The sequence below is a fragment of the Callorhinus ursinus genome, unplaced genomic scaffold, assembly GCF_003265705.2.
Source record: "Callorhinus ursinus isolate GAN/ISIS: 27379988/994484 unplaced genomic scaffold, GSC_fseal_2.0 scaffold48, whole genome shotgun sequence".
Taxonomy (NCBI): Eukaryota; Metazoa; Chordata; class Mammalia; order Carnivora; family Otariidae; genus Callorhinus; species Callorhinus ursinus.
In genome coordinates this window covers 4,172,133-4,194,276 of record NW_027397110.1, presented here as the reverse complement: position 1 = coordinate 4,194,276, position 22,144 = coordinate 4,172,133, and the positions used below count along the sequence as shown (strand labels likewise).

The window sequence follows — 22,144 nt, the reverse complement described above, 5'->3', positions numbered from 1 at the left end:
GGGGGGGGGGGGGGGAGGGTTAGATTGGAGTTATAAAATGGCGGCCTGGAGCGCTTTCGGCGCTGTTCCTCCGGCGGTCTCTGGTTGAGCTCCCTGTTCTCCCTCACTGCCGAACACAGAGAGGCGAGGCCCCTGGAGGACATGGTGTTTGAGACCCAAGGCTTGCTGACCACCAAGTTCTTCAAGAATCTCGGCGCACCGGAAGCGACCAGGCGCGCTCAGCCCAGCGAGCAGCGGCCGCTTCACACCCGAGGCCCGCGGCTGCAACATCGCACCTGCTCGCGGTCGCTCACCCGGCTTTCGCCGCACCCACAGCCCAGCGAGTGCCGCGGCGGCCGCCCGGGAGGTGAGAGGCGGGCGGGCAGCGTGGCAGGCGAAGGGGCCGATCCCGGGGAGGGGCGCCGGGGTCCCGGCACCGGGTTGGGCCTGGAAGGGGGAGCCGGGCTGCGGGGCCCGGGCTTGGGGAGGAGGAACCCGGGGTCAGGCAGGGTACGGTACCTGGGCCTGAAAGGGGGATCCTGGGCTGGAGGAGCCGGGGTCAGGGTGCGGGACTCGAACCTGGAAGGGGGGGTACCCTGGGCTGGAGAAGCTGGAGTGAGCGGCCCGGGCCTGGGGAGGAGGAAGCCGGGGTCAGGGTGCGGGACTCGGGCCTGGAGGGGGGACCCTGGGCTGGAGGAGCCGGGGTGAGCGGCCCGGGCCTGGGGAGGAGGAAGCCGGAGTCCGGTTGCGGGCCTCGGGCCTGGAGGGGGGACCCTGGGCTGGAGGAGCTGGGGTCAGGGTGCGGGACTCGAACTTGGAAGCGGGGGGACCCTGAGCTGGAGGAGAGAGGTGAGGAATCCGGGCCGCGCGGGCTGCTGGGGGTCAGTGGGGAGGGTGGGGCGGGATGGCTGCAGCGGCGCGTAGTCGGGTGCTGTTTGTGAAGCTGGGCGCTGGGCCGACCTGTCGTGGCTGCGGCGCCCAATTTGGGTAAGGCTCGCCCGGGTGCGGGCCCCCCGCGGCCCCCGCGGAGGCAGAGGCCGGATTGGGCAGGGGCCATTCCAGCTTGGCGGTCTCGGTTTACTTCCTAGCGCTTCCTCTCGGTGCTCCTTTCTCCTTGGCCGTCTCCACTCGCTCCCTATACTACCCCTTCGGCGTGGCTTCACTTTCGTATTGCAACCCGGGGCTGTTGATCGCCCCTTTCCTCTGTTCCGCGGAGAAGAAATTTTGAGACTTCGTTTTCCCCTGGCGTTCCAGTCTCCGGGGTCCGCCCCTTGTTCTTTTCTTTTTTTCTGTCAAGTATGGTCACATCTATTTTCATCTTAGGGTAAACTGATGTTGACTGAGGTTCAACCCCGAGGATGAGGCAGCACCTGGTGGCAGAGATCACATAACTCTTAGCAGACACAATTTCTTCAATTATGAAAACTCTCAGTTTCCTACCAGTGTTTCATACCTAGGAATCATTTTAAAATCGGGTGCCCTTTTGACCACAAGCCCCACATTTTTAAAATTTTTTTTTTTAAGATTTTATTTTTAAGTAGTCTGGACACCCACCGTAGGGGCTCGAACTCACAAGCGCGAGACGGAGAGTCGCATGCTCCACCCACTCAGCTAGCCAGGCACCCCTAAATTCTTAATAATAGCCAGGACTTAAGACTCTTTAGGTGCTGGGCCTTGCTCCGAGTACTTTACCGAGATTTTTTTTCCTCCTCTTCTTGCACAAAAAAAAAAAAAAAAGAGAAAATTGGAGCATCATGCTTTGAAATAAAATATGGATTTGCTAAAATATATTTTAAAGCCTGGCTCATAATTGAATTCTCATCTCCCACTCTATACTTCTTACAATATTGAGGAAAAATATTATTTTATAGTCTTTGCTTCTAGCAAAACTTGTTTCTTTAATAATATTTATTAAGCCCTTCTTATGTTCCAGGCACTGTTCTGAACTAAGTTTTTTCTTTTCTTTTCTTTTTTTTTTTTTTTTAATTTATTTGACAGAGAGAGACACAGTGAGAGAGGGAACACAAGCAGGGGGAGAGGGAGAGGGAGAAGCAGGCTTCCCGTTGAGCAGGGAGCCGGATGCGGGGCTCTATCCCAGGACCCTGGGATCATGACCTGAGCCAGAGGCAGACGCTTAACGACTGAGCCACTCAGGGGCCCTGAACTAAGTTTTTTCTTTATCTTCCTTAATTTTCACACCACCTTCCTCTTCTACAGATGAAGAAAGTGAGTCACAGCAATTAAATAACTTGCCAGAGGTCTAGCAAGAAAATGGCAAAACTGAGAGTTTTGTAGTATTTTCTAAAACAAGTAGCGCCCCGGATCACCGCTCAGCGACTGCTGGACTACCTGCTGTGACAGGGCAGGTTTGGGGCACTTGGAGGGGGCAGTAAACAAAAGGGAGATCTATGCCCTGTGGTTAGGTCACCAGTTGGATAAATACAGTAGACTGGGGAAGCAGCTCCATTAGTTTTGGTTGCTTTACTCTGCTGGTTATCTCTTTACTTGTGGGCCTGAGTTAGATGTTATATTTTCACTACACTGTTTGCATTTCAGCTCCACCCTTTTTTGCCTTAATAACTTACTAATAGTCCATAGCCAAAATGACTCTTTCAGCTTCTCGGCTCTTCTGCCCCCTGGTGTAGGTGTTAGTTACTGACCAGGGAAAGATTTCCCCGTTGGCCCTCAGAACAGTTTAAGGTAGTACTAAGGAAATAATGTCAGCAAGTACCTTGTTTGCTTTTGTTTGAATGACCAAGATTAATGGGAGCACTTGACCAGGTATTTGGGGTGGAGACCTTAAAAAGGGGGATTTGCAGGTAATGGCTGAGTGTCCTATTTTATGTATTTAGCAGTTTGGACTTTAAAACCATTTATTTTACACTCAGGAAAAAAGCCCGTACATACTTGTAAAGTAAAAGTTCAGGTGTTATTAGGATATTATTACAAGCTGAAAATCCCCTGTGTAGTTACTCTACAGGGGTCAGATTTTGAAGGGCTTTGGAATGTCAACATTTGGAATTTTATTTTATAGATACTAAAGGGAAATGGGTGGCGTGTGAATGCCTATCTTAATGACCACGAAATTCAAGGGACCAACCATAGTGGTTTGTGGTGTTGAGACAAGTGAAAGTGGGCAGAGGCCGTCAGGCTCTCATCAGGTTTCAGGAGCCCTGAAGGGATGGGGCGCTCGCCCAGGGCGAGATGGGCAGCGGAGGAGATGGAGGGTTTTTGGTCCATTTAACTGGTGAGTTAGAGGAGAACGAGCACAGCACTTACCGTGGAGTCTCTGTTGGTTGTTGTGCAGTCTCGTTGTTTATAGAATATACATCGGGATCAGAAAACATTGCGAATTGTAAGGGATGGGCACCAGCACCTTCTCTGGCTGGGTGCTTGCGTCCACAGTCAGTCCCCGTCTCCTCCTCCCTCTGACGTGGTGGCTTTCGAGGACTTGAGTGATGGCTTATTCTTGAAGGTCCTGTATAAATTTTGAGTGTTAACACATCTATATCAATTACATTTTGAACTTTTAAATGATACTCTAGCTTAGCAGTATACAACTTGGGGTAATTAAATGTTCAGTCTTGGGAAATTTATTTCTATCAGCTGTAGCCTAAAGAAGAGTACTCGTGCTGGGAAAGTATTTCCAGGGCCTTATTAATGTTCTTATCTAAAGATGAACTTCTTTACTGGATCATCTTTAAGAGAATTTTAAGTATTTAAAATGTTTTGCCTGTAGCAAGACTAATTGTAATTTGCATGGAATAAGCACTTGTTGATTACGTACACAGTACTTAAGATTTCAGATTTTAAAAAGTCAGTGGTTTAATTTTTTTCAAATGGAGCTGGTTTAGCGTTGTTCAGAAAGAGTGTTCTTTCTGTTCTTAGAAGACCTGCACTGCCTCCTTCCATAACCCTTTATTGCATATGTAACACTGAGAGCCTAAGAACACTGCTGTGAAGCTCTCAGGAAGGCACTTCCCACTGGTATCAGGAATGTTTGTGTTTTTTATCTCATTTCATGCTAGGGTGAATTTTTAAAATTCTTTGTAAAAACTCTTTGCATTCTTTGTAAAAATTATTTAAAAATTCTTTGTAATTTCTTGGGGCGCCTGGATGGTAAGTTAAGCCATCGGACTCTTGGTTTCCTCTCAGGTCATGATCTCAGGGTTGTGGGCTCAGGCCCCTCCTCAGGCTTCATGCCTGCTTGTGATTCTCTCTTCCTCCTCCGCTGCCCCTCCTGCTTGTGTGCACGCTCTCTCTCTCTCAGGTCAATAATCTTGAAAAAAATTCTTTGTAAGTTCTTATATCTTGGTCTAGGAAAGCAATTTTCACTTCTTTTTACTTTTAACTTAGGTTTGAAAATATGGCCAAAAGAATTGCTGAGAAGGAATTGACAGATAGGAATTGGGATCAAGAAGACGAAGCAGAAGAGGTAAGATCTTTCCTCAAGAATGATTTCCTGCTGCTTCTAAATTTAAATTCATTTTGGGGTTCCTCAGGAAGATTTTGTAGTAAATTTAAAAGGTCTTTTAAAGAGCAGCCTGAACTTTTAAAACTAAAAATGTAAGTTCATTGGAATTAGAATTTAGATTGGCCTAGTTTCTTTCCTAACAAAATAAAAATGGTTTTCCCTGAGGAAATATTTTAATTTTTCTCTTACAAAGAGTAGAACACAGCTGCGTTTTTAGTGCCTCATCAGCAGTTTGATGCTCCCTGGCCAGTTCACTAAGGAAATCTGTAACCAAGTTAGCCTTCCGAGTTAATAGAATGGTGCTAAGTTTAAAAAAAAAAAGAAGAAGAAGAAATCTGCAAAAGTGTGTTTACAAGCTTATTCTTAAACCATCTTCCTTCTTTCTGAATTTCTTGTAGTATGAATGTTTTTTTCCTTTACAAACATATGTATTAATATGTTTAGGGAAATCAAAATCGCAAGTATATTAATATTTTGACAGGGTTTTTAACATTTCTATATGACTTGGTGCTTTTTAACCAACTCTTTGATAACTAAGTTTTTTCCTGGTCTTATGCACAGTGTTACATTCTGTGCCTAATACGATTTATGATGACTATATAATGATTTGCTTTGACATTAACATATTTCAGGAATGAAAAGACTTCCATTTAATTTTGATGAGTCTGAAAGGACCTTACATTGAATTTGAGACAGGTATCCAGATGGTCCCTTCTCTTAAGTGTAGAGATCTCTTTTAAGTTTAACATTATCTGAAATAACTACAGAGAGACAGCTTCTTACAGAAAGTATTTTATGCCAGCCCTACAGGGTAAAAGAAGGGTTGAAATAAAGCCAGAGAGCTTCACCAAATTCCTGATTGTGGGCATAGTACTTTTAGCTACGGGGAGGAGCAGTAGCTTTCCAGCAGGGTCACTTAGAGTCCCAGGTGTGCCAGTGGTCTCTGGGATGACAGGCAAATGGGCAAGGTTTCTCTTAAAAATCATGTGCATATGTGATAAAAATAAACTCTGTTTTTGAAAACTGTAGTAGGAAGATCCTAGATTTGGGTATCTGGGTTTTAGAACTGACTCTGTTACCAACTGTTAATGATCGTTAAGGTAACTTTTAGCTTTTGAAGAATAGATTTTACTTCTTGAAACTGGGGTTTTTATCCTAAGTTTTATTCATATCTTTGAATATATTTGAAATTTGAAGAACTGGTCCTGAATAGTTTTCTACAAAACTTTTTTTTAACATTTTATTTATTTACTTTTAGAGTTGGGGGGAGGTGCAGAGGGAGAGAAACAATATCAAGCAGACTCCATGCTGAGCACGGAGCCCAACGCAGGGCTTGATCTCACAGCCCAGAGCCAAAATCAAGAGTCGGAGGCTCAACCGACTGAGCCACCCAGGCACCCCTCTACCAAACTTTTGACGGTCTTAGTCTTGTCAGAACTTTCCTGTGTGTACTCCTCTGGATTGTGATTCAAAGCCTGCGTTTTTGTAGACCTGGAAGATTTCTGATTCACCTAAGTAGCTTTGGGAATTGTAAGATAGATAATAGATGTAAACTTTATTGTTATGTGCCCTCTCCATAATTTGTTACTAGTATTAACAGTACTTTAAAACCAGCAGATACTAAGATAAGTTTGGTCAGGCTTTTTTGTTTAGCATTTCTTCTCCTTTTGGTCCTCATCTTACTGCTGTTTAATTTGTACACCTGCAGGTGGGAACATTCTCAGTGGCCAGTGAGGAAGTCTTGAAGAATAGAGCCATAAAGAAAGCAAAGCGTAGAAATGTTGGATTTGAAGTGAGTGTTTTCTTACCGCTTTTGGTATTAAACACTAATTTGATTTCTAATTGCAGAGCATTTCTACCTCTGGGAGCAGTCAGATCGATAAATATTTTTTAAAATGCTTACTGTACTTGTGAAAATCCTTGAGGGGGACCATGGGAGATAGTAAACAATAAGTATGAGATGCGCACCTTACCCAGTTGTAGAAATAAAGTGTAGATCTGGACAAATTTCACCCGAGCGGCAATAACGAGGAGTGGGTAGCCGGTGGAGTAAGGAAATGCTCCCTGGCATTGAGGAGTGTGTGTGTGGGGTGGGGTGGGGGGGCGGGGGTCCTTTAGCTGTAACAGAAGCATTTCACGTGTAGATTTTCTTCCTAATACAGTATGTTATAGTGTTTCCTTCCTGTGTTTAGAAGGGTTAAAAGATGAGTTGTAACTCTTGAGTTGAAATCATGTGGTTCCATTCAACCATCACTCCACATTTAATAATGTTGCCCCAGTACGACCCTCAGCCCTCAAATACATTGCGGACACCTGCATGCTGACTTGGTGGCCTGGGCATCTGTTGTCAGTCCGGAGAGGCTGGTGTGCACATCCTGGGTGGCAGCTGGAAGGAACCTACTCAGCTGCACCTTTTGTGGTGGCTCTGTTCAGTTTTGTTATTCCAAGTCTTCTCTGGTCTAATTTCATTCTTAAAGACTGGTGACGAGTTGGATGTAGGTGTTGAGCCTAGCGAAGTTTGATGGCTCTCTTATGGAGGAGTTAACAGCGGGGGAAGGACAACTTAATTAGGGAGGAAGTGATTGGTTTACTTGAGAAAATGTATTTTAAGGGCCTGGGGTACATTCAAGTGAGGTTCTGTAGGAGACCACTACATATATGGGTGGTTACCTGGTACAGGAGGAGGGGTGACAGCTGGGTGCAGCTCTGGGAGGCATGCAGGAGGTTGAAACCGGGGTGTAACTGAGAGTGGCAGCTCATGATGTAGACTGAGAAGCCGAAGGAAGGAAGACCAGCTGGAGGAGGGATGGCCCCGCCTCAGATGAATGAAACCGTGAAACTGTGTAGACCACAATCCAGACTTGGCCCAAGGGAAGGGGGGTGGGGGAGCCCTCTGGCTGTTAAAGGAAATGAATATAGATAGTTGAAATCCACATATCATTTCAGCTATAACTTTTAGAACTTGTATAATAAATGTTATGTTGCCTGCTTGAATGCTGAAATGTGGCTTTTCCCATATGCAGGTGACTGTTGAACCACATGGGTTTGAATTGCCTGCGTCCCTTTGTATATTCCGGGGGGGCGGGGGTGGGGGGAGGTCGGCACTCCTGACCCCATGTTGTTCAAGGGTCGCCTGTCGTGGGTTTGTCCTTTTATTCAACAGACCTGCTAAGTGCTAGAAATATATTGGTGGGTAAAAACAGGAGTAAGTAAAATATCCATGCCTTGTGGAACATACGTCCTAATGATGGAAGAGACACACCAAGTGTGTCGTTTTTTGTTTTTCTCTAAGTGCCACGGAGAAAAATGAGTGAGGGAGACTGGCGGGGCCAGGGACGTGTCAGTTCCGTGGGGCCCAAACAGGCCGCTCCTCATTCACTTCTGCCCTTTTTCTGAGTGACTCCTATTCCTTTTTTTTTCTTTTAAACAGTGGTTCTTGACTCTTCATGATGATTCTAGAGCCAATTTGCTGTTAACAGTTTCTAAAATCACTATAAATGTCCTGTGGATTTTAAATCTCATGCAGAATACCAGGCTCTGAGGAGCCACTTAGAGCCTTCCACTGTGTCCGTGGAGTATTGTCATAGATGGTAGCTGCCGGTTTGGTGTATTTGGGATACTGAATCATCAGAAATCAAATGAGGGTGTCAGGGCCTAAGCTATTTTTATTACATGCATTAAAATGCGTATAAGTTAAGAGTTTGCCTTTTTTGGCCTAATTTTGTTGCCATAATCGTATCAGTGGTCAGTAACCATCTGAAATTCCTGTGGATGTGATTGAAATGTTTGTGTTTTTTGAAAACTGCAATATTAGGCTAACCAACCCATTCAGAAAACGAGGTTTCTAGTTTAAGTAATATTTTTGTGAGATCGTGATTATAATTCATTTGTGTGAAAACGTAAGGTTTGTGCACTCCCTCAGATGTTGGGAAGCATGTATTCCATGATGTGTTTCTGAGAATATTTCCTAGAGCCTCCCTTGGATCCAGGAAGCAGATCACGCCCCTTGTGGTGTAACCACTGGTTTTGAATGGAAAAAAAAAAAAAAGGTATTTTTAGCAGAGCAATGTAAACTGAGGAACGTTTCTCCAAGAGTTTCCAGGAACAGAGAGCAGGTTTAGAAGCTCATAAGGAGTGCCAGGTGTTTCCAGAGCATTGTGGGTTGGAGATGTGAGGAAGCCAGCGACAGTGGGAAGGGTCTACTAGAAAGGCTTTGCTGATGGAAATAGCAAGAAAATCGAGAATAAAAATGTTGCCTCTGGATTTCTCAACCAAGGTAAGGTCTAGCTGCTCACGTTTCTAGAAGCTAAAAGCTACAGAAGTGCTTTAGGAGGTCATAGGAAAATGGGTAAGGCACTTTGATGAGTCAGCCTGACCTGATGTTTCCACAGCTTCCTTAGGCTAATGGTCTTTGATTGAGTAGTACAAGAAAAAAGCCTTATTTGGGATTTAGTCGTTTCAGAGTGTTTGTTTTTAGTTGTAATTGTGAGGCTGTGTACACAAATTTATTGCATTAGTCTTTTTTGCCTTCTGTATCTTAAATATATTTTTAAAAACAAGTTTCACTGTAAATGGCTATCTTCATGGCTGTGTCAAGAAGGCAGCTTCGGACTGCAGAGCTGTCGCTGTGAGTAAAGTCGGTCTCATGTCCCGTCTCTGCACCCGCTTCTCCTTTTCCTCCAGTGGTTGTCCCGTAAGCGTTCTGGTGCTACTCAGCCAATGTGGTATTCTCACGCACTTGCTTACCTAGTTATGAAACAGAGTCCTCTAATGTGTGCTCTTTCTTTATGTTTCAGTCGGATAGTGGAGGGGCCTTTAAAGGTTTTAAAGGTTTGGTTGTACCTTCTGGAGGAGGAGGGTTTTCTGGATTTGGTAATGGTGCTGGAGGGAAGCCTTTGGAAGGACTGTCTAATGGAAGTGGCATAAGCAGCGCCCCTCCCTTCTCCAGCGCCAGGACAGCAGCAGAGAGCAAGGCAGCCTTTGGTGAGTAGGTTCTCCTCCCCCCGCTCACATCTGTGTACAGATGATCTGAAAAATAACATTGCAAAGATGTTTTCCTTGTACTTGATCCTGGGTCCTGGGACTCCGTGAGCAGAAACAGGGTAATACTGAAAGAGATGGAAGTTAGATGTTGGCTGTTTGCAGAGTAAGTGAGTAGAGCATAGGCTTTTGAGCCAAAATAGACCCAGGTTCTCAGCTCTGCCAGTCACTGGCTCTGCAACCCTGGTAAAGTTCCTTAGCCTCTAAGCCTCCAAATCTTCAACTGTGAAATGAGAATGACCCTGAGAACTGACCTCCGGGGTCACAGGAGAAGAGGAAACTCTTAGTGGATCCTCCATAAAGACCTGCCTTCCCATGTGCTCATTCGTTCTCTGTGTACCAAGGACTTTCCGTGTGGCCCACACCTACTAGGAACTTACGGGTCCTCCACTCTAGATTTATGTCACCCAGGATGTGGTGAGTCCCTGATCCTGTTTTGAGAGAATTGGTCAAGAACTGTTGGGATTAGCCGCAGAGAATGGAATCATGGGCTCCATTCTTTGGTTTCTGGGAAGTGATCCTGGCTGGTTGGATTGTACTTAGCTATTCTGAATGTATACTGTTTTGTTTTAATGAGGCAGAATGTGTAGTGTGATTAAGCGAGCACTTTCTGTTAAGATTTTGACTGCATTAATATATGTTCATCCCTACAGCCTTGGGGCTTAAGTTTTATATTAACTATTGGGACAGTTCTGGGGGAAGCGGGCCTCCTTTTCAAAGAAAAGATTATTTTTAATGCAAGCACATCATAGACCGTGTTCTTGTATAAAGTTTGATTTTTGTGATCACTGGTTCCTAAATATTAGATGTGCACATACTTCTTGAACTGTCACAAAAATACAGGATACCATAAAAGCAGAAAGTACGAAGACAGAACAGTATAAAAATCCAGGTGATGTTATCAAATCAGCTTCTCAGTAAACTCTTCAAACTTTAATTCCCTATAGGATCTATTGCTGCAAATGGTCCTACCTCCTTGGTCGATAAAAAGATCTTAACTCCCAAAACTAATGGTGACAGTCAGCAGCCCTCCTCCTCCGGCCTTACCTCTAGTGCGGCCTGCCCCCGGGACGCCTATCACAAGCAGCTGGCTGCCTTAAACTGTTCCGTCCGGGATTGGATCGCGAAGCACGTGAACACGAACCCCCTGTGCGACCTGACGCCCATCTTTAAGGACTACGAGAAATACCTCACTGGTATCGAACAGCAGCTCGGGGGCAGCGGCAGCAGACGCTCTGAAAGCGAAGCCAAGAAAATGCCGCTTGCGACCCAGTCCCCTTCCCCGTTCGGGGCAGCAGAACTGCAGCGAGACTCGACATTGGCGTTTGCGGGCACCAAGGTGGAGGACACCGCTGAGAAGCCACCGGACCCACCTGGAGGAGCTGCAGGGGCCTCGTTTAACTTCGGCAAGAAGATCGACAGTTCTGTCTTGGGCTCTTTAAACTCCGGCCCCCTGACTGCATTTTCATTTTCTTCTGGAAACTCCAGTTTATTTGGCAAAGAGCTTACCCAGAATAAACCGGTGTCTTCACCATTTTCCACGAAAATGTTGGAGGTACAGGCTGAAGGCAGCAGTAGCGAATACAAAGGTAATAATAAAGTTTATCCTCCTAAGTCTGTCTTGGATCTGAGTTTCGGGTTTAGCGGCACGAACGTAGATTTGTGAATCAGGTGGATCTGGATTCACGCTGTGACGTCGTTTCCTGGATGTGATCTCGGACACAGCTGATCCGCTGCTTTTGAGTCTGTTGTTTCCCTCTTTGTAAAGTGGAGTAAGACCTATTTTGCAGGGCTACTGTAAGGATTGAGAATATAAAAATAAAAATGAAGAGTATAACCATATCGGGCACAGTGACTTTGAAAAATATTAAATGCACATAAAAAAATTCAGTGAATTAACAGTGCTATTGTTTCTTACTGAAAGAATTGCTCATCAATGTCCGTGGCATGTCTTGTATTTGGGAGATTTAATCATAGGTGAAGTCTCATGGCAAAATAGTACTCTACTGTGAATAAAAAAGGTAGACTTTGCATAGGCCCAGGAACAAATTGGTGGAGGTGTCCCTCGATGTGTCTGGACTGCAGCCACCTTTCCAGAAGCGTCCACCTTGGGTGGCGTCAGTGCTCCAAACCGGGCCTGAGTCACAGGCCCTTCACTCCCTGTTCTTAGCTCTTTGAAAAGAGGGGTTAATGGCCTAGTCTCTCCTCATCCCATTGTGGTTGTGAACACATGTGTGAAGACACTTATTTGTGAGCAGTTAAAAAGTACGTCTCGAAGGAGGTGTTCACTTCTCAGTACTTGAGAACAAAGGAAACCGGCCATTTTCTCCTGGGAGGGTAACTTCCGTTCCTCCGAGTCCATCCTCAGGCAAGGGCCCTCCGGAGCAAAGCACAGGATAAAGGTCTCCCTTTTTATTTCTCTGCCCTAAATGCGCCCGATGGAGGGTGGTCCTGCTGCTAGAGCGGTCCCAGGAACGGCGAGGCTGCCTGTGGGAGGGACGTGAGTGAGGCTCGGTCCCCGCAGGATGCCAGATGCCCAGGGGCAAAGCCCCCCCTGCTTGTCTGGTGGCCGCTGCACCTCTCCCTGCGCGAGAGAGACTGTGAGCGTGTTCGAGTCTTGCTGCCTGGGCCCGCCCTGGAGAGCCTCGCTCACGGCTGCCTTCTTGGGAATTTAAATCTGGTCACTTTGACTTGTTGGGGCACCAGAATTGTTTTTCTGAGAGTTGCTGTTTAATTTAGTGTGTGTCCTGAGACGGTCTTTCTCCGGAGGATCATTGTTTGCATCATCGTGTCCTAGGTTGCGCCTGGGGCTGGGGCCGGGGCCGGGGCTCAGCCCGGGAGGGCGCCTGGTGCCTGAGCCTCCAGACATGGGGCCTCACAGATGCAGCTTGCTCACGCGTTGGGGTGGTTTCTCTGACAGCCTGCCCTGTAACCAGCTTTATTGTCCTCTTCTTTGGCCATCGCTGAGACTGATTATACCTCAGCATGACACACCCAGTGTCACAGGAGATCTGGGGAGAAGGTGTTTAGAAGCCTGTCTGAGATTTTCCTTTTCCAGTGGCACAGATCTTGAGTCTGTGCGGGTGTTTATTTTTCTGTTAAAATTGGCACACCGAATCATAAGCATCGACAAGTTCTCATTCTAGGGCTTTCTACAGATTAACATTTAGAAGAGAGAAGCATGTTCCCATTAAAAATTATCCTAATTTTTCACAAAATGATTAAAATCCAGTGAATCTCCCCCCAGTTAGATGTGTGCTTTCGATTTCTGCATCAGCTTACGGGGAATATTTAGGTTGAGGTGTTAGGGGATGGGTAACTTTTGTGACATTTTTAAGCTCTTGATTTGAATTTTACTGAGTTAGTGTTGTTTTTGTAAAAGGCGGAGAGGAAGAAGAGAATGACGAGCCGCCCAAAGTAGTAGTTACTGAAGTAAAAGAAGAAGATGCTTTTTACTCCAAAAAGTAAGTAAGAGTTCCGGGAACCCACGTGGTGAGCATGTCTTCAGAGATGTGGAAGGCGGCCTCTGGGGCGACCTCAGCCCCACAGGATTTGCAGAGCATCCCGTCCTGGGGTCAGGCTGGGCCTGCTCTTCAAATGGGAACAAGGGAGAATTCTTGACCTGTTCATTTGAAAACAGGTTCTAGAAATTTCCTGCTGGTCATTGCCTACTCTTTTCTAGTATTTTCTTCTGAGGTGCTTTAGAGACAGGCTTTTCTTTGACCGTCCCACCCCCATCCCCTTCCTCCTCTCCCCCCCCCACCCCCCTGCTCAATGACTTCACCTTTGTTTTTACTTCCGCTCTTCATCAGGAGGTGTCATCCCCTCCTGGAGACCTGGTTGGCTCTTGTGGGTTTTCTCAGCCAAAACGTTCTGCATAGTGACCAGCCCTTTATTTCCTCCCCAGTGATGAGAACAGTTTTGTTTTTTGGTTCACTTTTGTTTTTATGTGAGAGTTGTTGCTTTCAGAAGAAAGCCAAGGAGAAATTTTGAATTACCTCATCCAGTGAAATGAAATTAGTACTTTTTAACAAACATGTTTACAGAAAAGTCAGTTGTACCATTTTAGAACCTTCCCTAGGTGTGTTTTTTTTAAATACAGAAATTTCACACGGCGTCAGTGTTTGTAACAATAACCATATCCTGTGGAATTCCCAAGTGTTGTTATTTCTGAGAACTTTTTAAGAACCCAACAATGCCGGCACCTGGGTGGCTCAGTCGTTAAGCGTCTGCCTTCGGCTCAGGTCGTGATCCCAGGGTCCTGGGGTCGAGCCCCGCATCGGGCTCCCTGCTCCGCGGGAAGCCTGCTTCTCCCTCTCCCACTCCCCCTGCTTGGGTTCCCTCTCTCGCTGTGTCCCTCTGTCAAATAAATAAAATATTAAAAAAAAGAATCCAGCAATGCCTTTTGCTTGTTTTTAAATTTAATTACGCAGATGACCTATAAAGGATTTTTTCCTAATCGGAATAAATTGAAGGAGCAGGAAGTGGTTTTGATTTGTGTCTTCATGACCTAAGGAGATTATGACAGAGCAGGCTGGGAAGATGCTTGATTACATTATTGTCAGTTAGGTCTTGCTTCAGAGTGTTTTCCGGGGCGCCTGGGTGGCTCGGTTGAGCGTCTGCCTTCGGCTCGGGTCATGGTCTCCCGGGGCCCCGGGATCGAGCCCCGCGGCAGGCTCCCGGCTCGGTGGGGAGTCTCCTGCTCCTCTCTCACTCTCACCCGGCTTGTGCTCGCTTGCTCTCAAATGAATTTTTTTAAAAAAAAGTGATTTCCAAAATTTCAGCATTTTGGTAGATCAAAAATTGAAGGAGTCATGAAGAAAACTGAAAAATAGGAAGAAGGGGAAGAGAGATGAGGGGCAGAGGATCCTGTATTTGTTCCTGTCCCGAAAGGGCCAGATTGGCCTCCTGAACTCAGGGCCAAAGGAGCACATCAGAGGTGTGGAGTGTTTGCTGTGGTTTTGACTGAACTGAGGATAGGTAGCTTCAGAAAGTGTTTTTTTTCAAGTTGCACATGACCCACTATTTTAATAATTGGGAAGAATAGGGAAGGGTTCTAGAATATCTAACCAGATTTTCTTATTTGGGTTTGTACCCAGACCAAGTTTGGATCAAAGTTTCCTCCTCATCTTTCCACACAAGTGTGAACCGCGGTTGTTAGAAAACTTGTCTGTTGAGTATCTGATGGCCTTGCTTCTTTTTCTCTATAGGTGTAAACTGTTTTACAAGAAAGACAACGAATTTAAAGAGAAAGGTGTGGGTACTTTGCATTTAAAACCTACAGCCAATCAGAAGACACAGCTGTTAGTGCGGGCAGACACCAATTTAGGTGGGTATCTTGTTTTTCAGGTGGCACAAGATCACGCTAACCACGTAGTGTATAAAAGCCCTTCACCTCGCTGGTTCCGGTCACTGAGGTTTTTCAAGTAGAGCAGTGTGTTTTGGGGGACAGAGTAGCAGTCAGTCAGATCAAATGCACCCTGTATTTACGGATGATTTATAGGCTGAGTTGAGTGCCAGCGTAACAGAGTGTAAGAAAACCGCAGATGTGTTAAAAGAAGTAACCAAGATGGTTTTCGTTTCACTTTGTGTTAGAAATGTGACTAAGGGGGCGCCTGGGTGGCTCAGTCGTTAGCGTCTGCCTTCAGCTCAGGTCATGGTCCCAGGGTCCTGGGATCGAGCCCCACATCGGGCTCCCTGCTCGGCGGGGAGCCTGCTCCTCCCTCTCCCGCTCCCCCTGCTGTGTCTCTCTGTCAAAGCAATAAAATCTTTAAAAAAAAAAAAAAAGAAATGTGACTAAGAAGCTGTAGGTAAATTGGATGGCTTAATAAACACAGAAGGGGGACTAACCGTTTAAAGGAATCTGCTTTATGTAGGAAATAGCCATAAACACCTTGCCAGCTCCCCTTTGCCCCAGCCCCACCCTTAGAACAACCCACTGGAAGGAGGTGGCGGTGCCTGGAGGAGCCTGGGGGGCGGTGGGGGGGTGCGGCCAGGGCTGGTCTGTGAAGAAGCGGTGGGTACCACTAGGCCCTGCCGGGCTGGGTTGCAGAAACTTCTGCGTGGCTTTTTCTTCCCTGTGGGCTTGACTCGTGGGTGACGCCATCCCCTCCTAGCGCTCTTCCCGGCGAGCCACAGAGAGCTGTCTTTGCCGACCGCCCTGCCTTTGTTGGGATGACGCATTCTTCATCCGTTGTGAGCACGGACACCCCTCAGAAGGCCTGGCCGCTGCGACGGCGCCTCACAGGCCTCTCTGAGGGACACCATGCTGGCATCTGCGTCAGGGGACCCGGGCCCTTTTCCCCGACCTTCCCGAGGCTCCCAGTTTTAGATCCGTTCGCTCCAGGAGGGCTCGCATTTCACATTTAGCACATGAAAGCTGCAGTCTTGTGGACCTGTAGTGTGGTCTGTGTGGTTCTGATGTCCTTTATCCTTTGTTGAAACACAGGCAACATACTGCTGAACGTCCTGATTCCGCCCAACATGCCGTGTAGTCGAACGGGGAAGAACAACGTCCTGATCGCGTGTGTTCCAAACCCACCCGTCGACGAGAGGAATGCTGCCGTCCCAGTCACCATGTTAATCCGGGTAAAAACGGGCGAGGACGCAGATGAGTTGCACAGAATTTTACTGGAGAAGAAGGACGCCTGAACACACCGGGACCGAGGGGTTGCCGCCAAGTTGCTGCTCCCCCACAGCCCCTTAGACTTAGTCAGCTTTTCTTCTCTTCTTACTTTGACATTCTAAGAACTTAGAGATAACTTAAAACTTTGTGAGGAAGATTAATATGGCCAATAAAACCTTTAAATGTTAAGTGTCAAGAACCTGTATTCTCCCTTCTTAAGAACTGTCTAATGTGTAAAATACATTTGAATGAAATTTTTTTGGAAGATTTTTAATGTTCATTTATTAAACTGACCACAAGTGGTTTCTTAATAGGCTGAAATCAGGGTATCGATTAGACTTCCCAAAGGCTGTTCCGATCCACGGGTTTTGGGGTCTGCTGCCGCCGCTGGCGAGGCTTTCCAGCAGCCCCCCCCCGCCCCCCGCCCCATGTCCAGGAGGAAGCTTGCCTGTAGCATTCTCTGGTGGGCTTGACTGATGTGGGAGAACAGCACTCTTTCCAAATGAATCATGCTACCACGCTGTGACTGAGGTATTTTTCCTTTGCTTCCTCATACTGTTATTCTAAAGCTGAACCTCCAGTACCAGATGTTCCCGCCCAGCATTAGAGGCTTTAGCTTTTTATTTGCAGACATTGGCCTTTTAACCCTGTGGGCTTCTTTACCTGATTGAGGAACTGCTTTTTCATTTTGAAAGGAAACAAGTAGCTTGTTCTTTGGTTTTGTAGTTTTCACTCTTGAGGTGCTGTTACTTCTCTATTCCCCTGCAGACAAAGAGAATAGAGGGGGATTGCCTGGAATGAGGTTTAAAAGCACAAATTTGGTAGCTTATAGTTTATAGGCCACGGACAGCAAACCCTTGTAGAAATGAAAGTTAAGTCAAAAGCTAGAGCATATAGTACAAAAGCAAGAAATACGTCTTAGCTGTTTTTACCGTGATGAACCCTACAGATCTAAGAGCTACTTACTAAAGTCCTGGGAGCTTTTACTACACATGAGCCATGTGATGAGCCAGGAAACATGCAATAAGGTAATGGAATTGAAATTGTGTGTGTAAATGTTGCCTTTAACTTTAGACAAAAGTATATTCTACATTTGATACCTGAAGTTTCCACTTTTTTACAAGTAAGATACTCAGTATGTCCATTTGGAAGGGAGCCATGGTTATGCACGGGCAGAGCTGTCACTTCTCCACGGCTGTCGGGTAACGGATCCTAGTGTTCTTGGAAGATTCTGGGCACGTGAATTAGATACAGCTTTTAATGTTTAAATGTCCACTTTCATTCCTCGTTAACCACTTAGTGCTGGTACCATATGATCTTGTTTCAAGGCTCAGGGTCCGTGCCTGAGGGCTCACGCTTGTATGTTCTGATCTTCAGTACGTAATGTCTTCTGACTTAGAAAATTGTAGAAAATAATTGTAGATAGTACAGTTACTTTTTTTAAAAGAAGCTATAATTTTTAGAGATTTATAAAGGGGGCAGGGAAACCATTTTATGATCCAATAGGTTAACTCAAATGCCCGAGATGCGGAAGGTGGCCAACAATTTATCATGAGATTCTTGCACTTCCGTGAGAGAATCTGGCCCAGTGTGTGACTCTGGGTAAATGCAGAGAGGTGTGCGTACACTTGTGGGCTGTGGTCAGGCTGTCACGTTGGGAAAGCTAGGGAGGGAGTGGCAGTTACTTTCATTTTCTTTTTAGAATCAAGAATATTCTGGAGTGTTTGTTACAAGTGATCTCTAGTGTGTGGTGGTCGATCCTATTACAGCAACCGTGGCCCAGCCGGCCTTGAGTGAGGTTTATCCAGCTGCTAGGAGGACGAGGAAGTGCAGGGCACAGACTTCTGTCCCGGGTGGCCCACCCGTGGTCCCCAGGAGCCACGAGGCCACTCGGGCACTTTCAGGGGGTGCCACACTGGCAGCAGCCTCTGCGTGGCCAGTGGGACGTTTGCCAAACGTGGCCAAACAGCATCAGGATTGGGTCACCTTTCACTCCCCCCCCCCCCCCCGGAAAAGAGTTCATAATCTTTTTGCATCAGTGTGTGTGTGTGGCTTTCTCTCTTCCTGACATTCCTAGCAAATTGTTGCTGCTAAGACTCACTGTTCAAGTGACAATTACAGGGACAGGTGTGATGCGTGTGCCGGAACTCCCGACGCGGTATTTCCTTCATGTCGCTTCCCCTTTAGGAACTTGCTGGTCTCTACTTTAATTATGTATTCATACAAAAGAGCCTGAGTGTGTGTGGATTTTCCTGTAAAACCTGAATATCTGTATGTTACTTGGGGGAAGAGGCCCCTTTGTCCCCCAGAGGGCCAGCCTTCTCTCCCCTGCTGTATTAGTAGCTAAATTCCGCCCCATAGGTTTAGTTAGATTTATTTTTAACAAAAATATTAGAAATTAGGCTTTTAAATGTTTAACGTAGACTGAAATTTTTGTATTTAGTTGGAGGATCTATGACGTATATTGTCTGTGTGGCCTGAAGGGAGGTGTTTTTAACCTTTAATCAGTTGTGTTGCATCTTGACAAATACTGAGTGTCCCAGTGGCCTTTTTTAAACTGGTGTGTGTCCTTCTTTTGAGCGTTCCCCAGTAAGCAAAAAAATGAGCGTTGTGCTGTCTTTGTTTTTAGAATTACAGGCTAGAAATGTGTGTCCAGTTTTTAAAGCAGTTTAGATTGTGTTTTCCAGGGAAGAACAAGTCTGACCATTTATGAATTGATTTTCTTGAAAAGGATTATAGTTTTATAATTTCAGTTCTAAATCATATTTTTGATATGCTGCATGCCAAAAAGAATCTACCTGTTCTGGGGGAGAGGAAAAAAAAAAAAAAAACCATCTTACTATCTAAGTGCAGAACAAGTTATCACTGAGAAAGCCTTTTTGGTTTCATTTTAAAGTTAAACACGTCTTTTGAGCATCTGTCAGTTCTTTGATTTCTGAAGTCAGAATGCAAGCACGGTGCATTTTGAAGGCTTTGCAGACCCAATGGCTCACTCCCAAACCCCTGGGTATTGGTTCTCATTCTGGAAGTGAGAATCCGGTTGAAACTGGTGTGTCCCACGGTGCCGGCAGGGGACCGCGAGGAGCCGTCCAGTCCCGCTCTGAGCACCGGGACTTGGCCAGAGGCAGTCATGGTTAGGACTCCGGACTCTGCTTGATGCAGACGTGATCATTACAGTTGTAAGACTTCTTAGCAATCAGATAAGTTGTTTGCTTTCTATTTTGCATAGGAAATTGTTTTCTAAAACAAATACTTGAATTGTCAGACAATGTAATCTCAGTTTGTATTAGTTTTTGAGGAAGTGTAATCCATGAAATGTGAATAAATGGAAAGTAAACAAAATCAGTGTTTGACACTTTTATGTTCCTCGGTGACGTTCCTGGTGTCGATACCAGTCACGTGGGCAGGAGGGAGAAGGACCGTGCAGAAACCCCCAGGCAGGGGAGGGTCTGCTTCCTCTTGGCCCCGGTGCGTGTGCGTGTGGCCCCCTCCGAGCCATTCGAGAGTCTGTCGTGTGGGATTGACGTCCTTACAAATCAGAATTGGAATGGTAGATGCGTCACGGGCCACCGTGGGGAGCACTGCGCCAGGCGCTCTGCATCTGGTGCTCATTTGGCCCTCGGGGCAAACCTCCCAAAGGGGCTCCGTGGGGTGCGTTTTCCAAAGCACGGCCCTGGGCCAGGTTAGTGTGTTTCTTACAAATACGTACGTGGATTTGGGATCTGTGTCCAGGTCTGTCTCAGTCAAAAGTCTGAACCCTCCTAAGGACGTTTTAAAACTATAAAGATCAAGATGATCAAGAAAAAATACATTGTTATTCTAGAGCTTTAAATTTTCAGTGATCCAGAAAATCACTTATTAAGGCATGAACAGATTAAACTGTAATAGAATTATTGATACGATTTTGGAGTCAAGTGCTGAGTAACTTCAGAGGTGTGTCCTGGTAAGGTGCTGTGAAGACGAACTTACTCATCGAAGGTAGTGTTCCCGAACCAGTAACACCCAGTGGGAACTAAGTGACACAAGGAGGTGTTTGTCCCGAAAACGCACCAGCCCTGTTGTAAGTACTTGGCAGTGGGCCACTGGCAAATGGGTCCTCCAAGCACGGAGCTGGCAGCCACAGTGGCCACACCTGGGAACTTGTTAGAAATGCAGACTGAGGCGGGGCGGGGGCGGGGTGGGAATAGTGTGGTTTTGGTTTTGGTTTTTATCGAGAAACACACACTTTTAAAGTGAAGGGTTCAGTTGTTGTTAGTATAGTCCCAGAATTGGGCAACCATCACCACTGATTCCAGAACATGTTCATCACTGGCTGTGTGGGTTTCCACAGAGGGTTCTGACACGCGCTCAAGTCTGAGAACCGCCCCACCCGCCACAGGCCACGTCGGTGCTTTGTTGTGATGCCCTTCAGGCACATTCCAGGAGGGGAACAGCAGTGACTCAGTGCTGCCGGCGACTGTGCCAGCCTCTGTGCACACGGGTCTCACCTCAGCCCCTGCACCCAGGAAGGGAGGGACGGCCGCGAAAACCCAGGCCCAGGTGCCACGTGCCCGGGGAGCTGCAGGCCCACGTGGGCTGTCCCCAGCGCCCCGCGCGAAGGTGGGTGTACGTGCCCATTAAAGGACTACAGTTGACTGGCTTCCGCAATGGTCTAAAATCTTCAGAACAAAATTGTTTATTCAAAACATAATCATGAAAAGTCACTAAAAACCATGGTTCTGTCAAACTGAGCAATCTGTTTTATTAAAGTCAGATTCCAAGATGAAAGACCCTTGATCCACACATAGGAAAAGCAATACCTTGTTAAACCTGTTGGCTTACGTGGAGGCCACGTCAGGAGGGCCGTGATGAAGCTGCGAGCAAAAGGACCTCTTTCGTTTTTTTTTTTTATCTTCCCCCAAAACAGACATTTCCCCTTCTCACGTAAGTTTTCCCGCCGTTCTTCCTGCCGCTTTAACAATCAAGCCCAGAGCACAGCAGGCTTATCCATCCCACAGGTATATTATACACAATGAACCAGGACAGCATACGGATTAATTTAGTTTACATTTTCCCCTCCTCCTGACAGGAGGCTCCCAAAGGCTTTCTCTTGCAGTCAACATGATTTTCTAAAGCGAGGGCATGACCGTAGTTCCTAAAAGTTCATATAGGACGGACGGAACGGAAGGACCGAAATAGCATCAGCCTTCAGGAGTGGGCAGCTCCCAGGAGGAGGTTCTCGCACGGCTTTCTCCACGTCAGCTGTTACGTATTTTTCAGGCAACTGTTTTAAAGGGACCACCTCCTCCTTTAACGACAAGGGGGTGTGACCTGGATGGCAACGAAGACATTGTCTTCATTTTACCTACCAGACGGCCTGCTTGATAACCACTCCGAAATCTGCCCTTGGTGATGTTGCTTCAGGAAATTCTCCTGGTTCGGCTGTTTCCAATGCAGCGGATGTTTGCGAGAGATGTCCTCGATGTGACAGTTCGCACTGTATTTCTGGCTTTGCATATGTGTTCCTCTCAGACCCCCCCCCCTTCTATGCTTTCACTTCCTGTCCTGCAACTTCCTGCCGTGGTGGAGGCCTGACGCGTGCCCATCACCTGAGACACAAGAGTTTGTTTGCTCTCGGGACGAGTGAGCCCACCGCCGAGCCTCCATCAGCCCCTGGGAGGTGGAGTCAGCTCAAGAAACGTGCAAGCGCGCTAGACATCAACTGGATTAACTAGAGTCTCAAGGCAACAGAAAACCAGGGCCCAGAAACCATCTTCCCGCAGACCAGGCAGCCTGTCAGGAGCCTGCTCTGTCTACACTTGACCTCGGGACTCCTGACTCTGATCCCGGGCATTTTCCCATTGCCACAAGGCCTTTTTTAGAGGTTCTCCAGAAAAAGCTTGGGACATCTGACAGGGTGACGGGAGGGCTTATACTGCTTTATGGGGACTGGGAGCTAAACCCGAAACGCGTCTCTTGTGATTGGATTTTGCAAATACTGCCTCGGACCAAAACCTGGCTGCGGGTGCCCTGACCCCATGGCCGAC

At 46.6% G+C, this 22,144-nt stretch overlaps 1 protein-coding gene across 3 annotated transcripts; it reads left to right on the top strand.

Moving 5' to 3' along the window:
* Position 1: 1 nt before the first annotated feature.
* NUP50 (nucleoporin 50) lies at positions 2-19,460 on the top strand. 3 transcript variants are annotated; one of them, XM_025881591.2, is made up of 8 exons: positions 3-346; positions 4,336-4,414; positions 6,162-6,245; positions 9,250-9,436; positions 10,441-11,082; positions 12,876-12,957; positions 14,704-14,822; positions 15,942-19,460. In XM_025881591.2, exons 2-8 carry the CDS (start codon positions 4,346-4,348, stop codon positions 16,142-16,144), a joined length of 1,386 nt encoding a protein of 461 aa, XP_025737376.1. In that variant the 5' UTR covers positions 3-346; positions 4,336-4,345; the 3' UTR covers positions 16,145-19,460. The 3 variants fall into 3 exon arrangements, with proteins under 3 accessions (XP_073738748.1, XP_073738749.1, XP_025737376.1); XM_073882647.1 differs by lacking the exon at positions 6,162-6,245 and having other exon boundaries at positions 2-346; XM_073882648.1 differs by lacking the exon at positions 14,704-14,822 and having other exon boundaries at positions 2-346; positions 15,942-16,118.
* The last annotated feature ends 2,684 nt before the right edge of the window (positions 19,461-22,144 follow it).